The sequence below is a fragment of the Lupinus angustifolius genome, chromosome LG10 (genome assembly GCF_001865875.1).
Source record: "Lupinus angustifolius cultivar Tanjil chromosome LG10, LupAngTanjil_v1.0, whole genome shotgun sequence".
In the NCBI taxonomy this organism is placed as follows: domain Eukaryota; kingdom Viridiplantae; phylum Streptophyta; class Magnoliopsida; order Fabales; family Fabaceae; genus Lupinus; species Lupinus angustifolius.
The window spans coordinates 873,456-879,114 of record NC_032018.1 but is presented as its reverse complement, the minus strand read 5'-3'; the positions used below and the strand labels follow the sequence as shown (position 1 = coordinate 879,114).

Below are 5,659 nucleotides of genomic sequence, written 5' to 3'. Positions count from 1 at the left end.
GGGGGATGTTTATTTTATACAATTAAACCCTAGTTCAAATTAACATAATCCTGTGTAAAAGCATATGATGCAATCTTGATTGAACTTGCAAATGTCAATGCAGGTTACTTGGGACGAGCCAGACTTGCTCCATAACGTGAAACATGTAAGCCCATGGTTGGTTGAATTGGTATCAAACAATATACCAGTCATCCATCTCAAACCTTTCTCTCCACCAAGGAAGAAGCCTAGGTTTCCACCACATCCAGACGTCCCCTACGATGTTCAGTTTCCGATACCAATGTTTTCGGGCAACACCACCGGGACTAGCAGCCCCTTGCGTTGTCTATCTGATAATGCTCCTGCAAGCATACAGGGAGCCAGGCATGCTCAAATTGGAATATCTCTTTCAGATCTCCACCTTCGCAATAATAAGCTCCAGTTCGGGGTGCTTCCGACTAACATTCAGCAGCGCAATTTGCATGCTGCTGGGATTTCTAATGGCAACATGACAAACCATGATAAGAGCAAAGAAAGCTTGTCATGCTTGCTAACCATGGGAAATTCTCACAAGAGCTTGGAGAAATCTGATAACGTTAAGATACACCAATTTTTACTATTCGGTCAACCAATACTAACTGAGCAACAAATTTCCGGAAGAGCTTGTTCTAGTGATTTGTTGTCTCAGAATTGTAGTACTGGGAATGATTTGCGATATGAGAATAAGGACAAAGGGAAGTGGCTTTTTAGTGACTCTCAATCTACACTTTTGCATCAGTTTTCACCTGGAAAATCTTGTAGTACCGAGTCTTGGAAACTTGATTTGGATACCTCTGGTCATTGCAAGGTTTTCATGGAGTCAGAAGATGTGGGAAGGACTGTAGACCTGTCAAGTCTTGGTTCTTATGAAGAGCTGTACAGGAGACTGGCCAACATGTTTGGAATAGAAAGGTCTGAGATGATGAGTCGTGTACTCTACCGTGATGCAACTGGTGCGGTTAAGCAAATTGGAGATGAACCCTTTAGGTATCTTTCTTGTCTGTTTTTTCCTCCTTTTCATCTTAGTGTCAAGTATCTTTTTTTAGTTATGTTGCTTACATTAGTTATGTTATTTGTCCGTACTTTTGAACATTGTATTTGACACCATATACATTTATCTCTCGATATCTCTTACTTATTATCTTATATATAAACATTTGAAAAATACCATAAAAAACCAAAGATGGATCGAGTGATTTCCAATTTTAGATGTACATGATATATTATTCTCCTTGCATATCATCTATACCTAGTCTTCATATTTTTGCACTCAAACATTCTGATTCTAACACACATCTCTGATATGTAGGGGATGTGTTTTTAGTAGAAGCTAACAGAACTTTTTTCAATCTCGCATTGTCATGAAGTTCTAGACTATATTTTTCAGCCATAATGCTGCCTACACATATCATCTCATGTCTGCATAGTTTCTTCATATGATTATAGTTGAACCTACTTGACTTTTTTTACATACTTACCCTCTATTTATGTCAACATAACTGTGCCATAAGATATGTGCTTTTAAAGTAATGTGTATGAAGCATTATATTATTCATTCTTGAGATGCATATTTTAATCCAAGTCCTAGTTATTGTTTTTATGGCATCACATTGCAGTGACTTCATGAAAACAGCAAAAAGATTGACAATTCTGACAGATTCAAGCACCAAAGATACTACAAGGTACAAGCACAAAATATGAAATATTCTTAAGATAGTGTCTTAGAAGAATATAGGAATCTTAAAATTTATCTTTGGTATGTGTAACTATTCCACTAATGCAACTTTAAAGTCTGTGTTGCAGGACTTGGATAACAGGAACTAGGAATGGAGAACATGGATTAGATGCATCAAACAAGAGAGGTCATCTAAGCATATTTGCTTAATATGGTGTGCCATTTCATATATTGTTTTTAGAACTCAGAAGTTGAAGAGAGACTCACTATGAACTGAACCTTTTATCAATATTGCTATCTTTGTTTTTATAAGTGCATAAAACAATGATTATTCTTGTTTCATGGACAAATTGTTATTTTAATATTAACTATGGTCTGGTTCCAATTAGCTAGTTTATTTTTCTCTTAGCTTCTGCTTCATTTTGAGGTTATAAAGTAATGGCATTCACAATTGAAAAGCATAAACCAAAAAGGTAAATTGAATCTTTATCATGTATGAAAAAGTGATTACATGGTTTGAACGACGTAATAATACTCTATCATATATATTATAAATTGCTTGGTATATAAACTCATTGGTTTAACTTATTTCAATGGAAATGGACCCTCTATTATTATTTTTTAATAATTGAGAATGTCAATTTTTAAATTCAATCATTCATTTAATTTTTAAAAGTGGGACCTAGATTTAACAACTAAACACTCTCCATTGTAAATTTGTTGTTTTTGAGAGGATCAATACCACCTAAACTTTCAAATTGAACGAAATCCAAAACAAGTAGAAGCACCACCCTTTGTGTTTTCAATGTTCTTGTCCAATTATAATTTAAAAGCTATGAATGGTTTTGTTGGAGGAAAAGAAAATATTAAAAGAACATCCCTACAAATTTAGAATATGGTTTGTTTCAATTACCACCTTAGACATTTTAAATGATAGGTTAGTCATATCCCTATCAATTTTTTCGATAAAGAAAAATTGTATTAAACTGAACATAATGAATGTTGGCCTAAATATCCCTATTAATTAGTATGTGTGTTGGTGGCAAATTCATGAATCATCTTATATGAACAATTAGAATCTTATTTTTTAAGAAAACAAAATCATTTCTATCTCTTGTTGATTTTGAATATTTTATCACTTCACATATCTAAAAAAACTCATATCAAAAGATAATTAAAAATTGTGGAGTAATTGTTAATTTTATTGATTTGGTTCATGAATTTGAATCATAATCATATTCCAGCACGTGGAGATGTTGAAGAGTGAAGACACTTCATCCCAATCCCAAGAAAATGATATTGCCATAGTCACACGTGGGATTGGGACCAAACCAATTATCAAAGCAGATGAGGATTGAGATAAGGTGAAACTCAATACACTAGACTCAAAATAAAGTTAATTATCACAAATTATTCAACTTAAATATTACCAAGAAATATAAATAGAGACATAGTAGAAAATATTGATATTTATAAATAATGAACAATTGAGATAACATAATCTTTGTATAAAAAATAAATACACATATACTATAAGAAATGGAATGAGTACTAAATAAATAAATCTGAGAGACAGTATCACGTGATGTGTCGGCGTTGTGATGGGCGAGCCTTCTGCCCATTTTAATGCCGTTTTGGTATTTGCATAATAATTATGCAAAAGTTCCTAACATTAGCCATTTGGTATCGGATATTCTGTACCACTCCATGTGCGCAATGAAATATAATTGATCAAAAAAATATTTAATAATTTAACTTAAATATATTTTTCAACCATGATAACTCATGACACATGGAGTGAGACAGACCAGTACTTTTCATTACAACTTGGGTCACTAATTTGGTGAGTAGTTTGACCATTGAAAAGAGAAAGTTAGAGATGTAAAGTTAGGACATTATGAGTCAAATGGTCAAAGAGGCAGGCATTGGAAGTTTGTGTCCAAAATAGTGAGGTCATGCTAACTCACAAAGTGCAAACACAAACAAAACTTGTTCCGAGGAATTTAATTGAATTGAATTCCCTTGTTTTCAGTTACAGACCCGTGCTTTCTGGACTTTGTTTTCTTAATTTCCATGGATTCTCTTTATCCCACTTTCACTAATCACAATAAAAAATATTACTTTTCTTGTTCATATATAGTTTTGATCGTTTTGTGAGGTTAGTAATATTCAAATATCATTATCTTTAGAACATGGTTCAATGATAGGATATAAATTGTGAGACATGGTTTAATTCCCTTGATGCATTCCAACCATTTGTTATTCCTTATCCCCTTGGAATATTTTCTATAAGCCTTCTTCGAAGGGGAAAAAAGAGGTAATACTCACATCATTATGGATAATGTTTATGCTACTTCTGATAGTTGCACAAAGTGTATTACAATACAAGTTCATATTAAAACACCAGCACAATAATTATGACTATATAAACAACTATAAAATTAATATTCCTCATGTTGTCACTATTTTCAACTATCAAGCTTCGTGTGCAATGATGATTCGGTTTTGATTCGTGGCACTTTAATTTTCCTTAAGTTCTTCTGGTTGCTTCTTTTTATCTGCAATTGGAATGGAAATAATGGTCAACTTCCAAATGAAAGTCCAAAGAATGTTCCACCATTTACATCCAGCGACAAGGCTACAATGTAGATTGATCGTGCTTCTGGAAAGATTGGTTCTTTGCAATTGTAATTTGTTTCTGAATGGACAACACTAAAGATGATGATACAAGATATCTCCCCCTGACCAAGATATCTTCTCTACACGTTCTTTGGCTCTATAACTCAGAACAATAGTTATATTGTTTTAATATGATCAAAGCAATATGATGCTATTGCAAGAACTTGTTATATTTGTCAAGAAGGAAAAGTCCAACAACTTGAAGAAGATAGGGAAGACCAAGAACAACATCAAGAAACAAGAATACCATGCAACAGTGTGTGTCAGCGCCCAACCATGCACAATGGTCGATCATCAAATTAAGGAAGCTATATCACATTCTTTCATCTATTATCCCAAATTATCTCTCATTTCTTTATTACTCTAGTTTTTTTACCTCTCTCATTAAACACACAAACACACAACATTATAGTGTGTAATTTTTTTCCCTCATTGAAGTAACATATAAGGATCAAGATTAAGGTTCATCTCTTTTATCTCTTTCATTTGTTATGATTGGTTTATTTCTGTCAAATAGATGGTTAAGCATCGGATGAAATTGCTTCTGCCAAATGGTGGTTAAGCGTCAGTATTGCTTCTCGTTCAGATTTCAAGACTGAGAGACGAAAATTGGCTCACCGGCAAGAGGAGGTATTAGAGTATATCATCGTATTCAACACAATTATTTCAAGTTTGGCTTGATACATTCCACATTGTGGAGGAATGTTAAAATAGTTGAGCTTTTGTTAGTCGGTTAGTTAATTTGGTTATGATAGTTAGTGTTTTCTTCCCTTTATAGATGATTCAATGTAACTTTGGAATTCAATTTAATTCAATAACATTTTCTCATTCTTTCTTGTTCATCAAAAATCTCTTTTATCCATGCTTACTACCATTTTAAAATAATAATAATAATAATGAAGATAGAGAGAGGTCTAAAACAACAACCATAACAAATATAGAAAGAAAATGCAGAATCATACTTAATATATTACCATCATTGTCGATTATCTTCATTAACAAATGTTTAATTGATATCATATGCTTAACAAGAAAGTTTAGAAGCTCAATCTGGAATGATATTCACCACGTTAGAGGTCTAACCAACCAGTTAAAAAGATAGATAGAAGTAGTAACGAACATTAAAATAATAATAAAAACAATTAAAATGTGTGATTAACTATGGGAAACATGAAAAATGAAGCACATATTAAGCTAAGCAAGACCAAACGTTGATGCATCTTCATAACGAATGTATAAATAAGTCTTTGAACGAACATGTATAATGACAGCAAATTAGCATTAACA

The 5,659-nt window shown here is 32.7% G+C and overlaps 1 protein-coding gene across 2 annotated transcripts in view; it reads left to right on the top strand.

Moving 5' to 3' along the window:
• The window catches only part of LOC109358725 (auxin response factor 18-like), a 4,298-nt gene extending 2,237 nt beyond the window's left edge, over positions 1 to 2,061 (top strand). Inside the window, exons 3-5 of one of the 2 annotated variants that reach the window (XM_019603142.1) lie at positions 104 to 1,005; positions 1,635 to 1,700; positions 1,810 to 2,061. In XM_019603142.1, coding sequence (XP_019458687.1) covers positions 104 to 1,005; positions 1,635 to 1,700; positions 1,810 to 1,903 — 1,062 coding nt within the window. In that variant the 3' untranslated portion in view covers positions 1,904 to 2,061. The remainder of the gene's footprint in view (positions 1 to 103; positions 1,006 to 1,634; positions 1,701 to 1,809) is intronic. The other variant, XM_019603143.1, reaches the window with a different exon arrangement.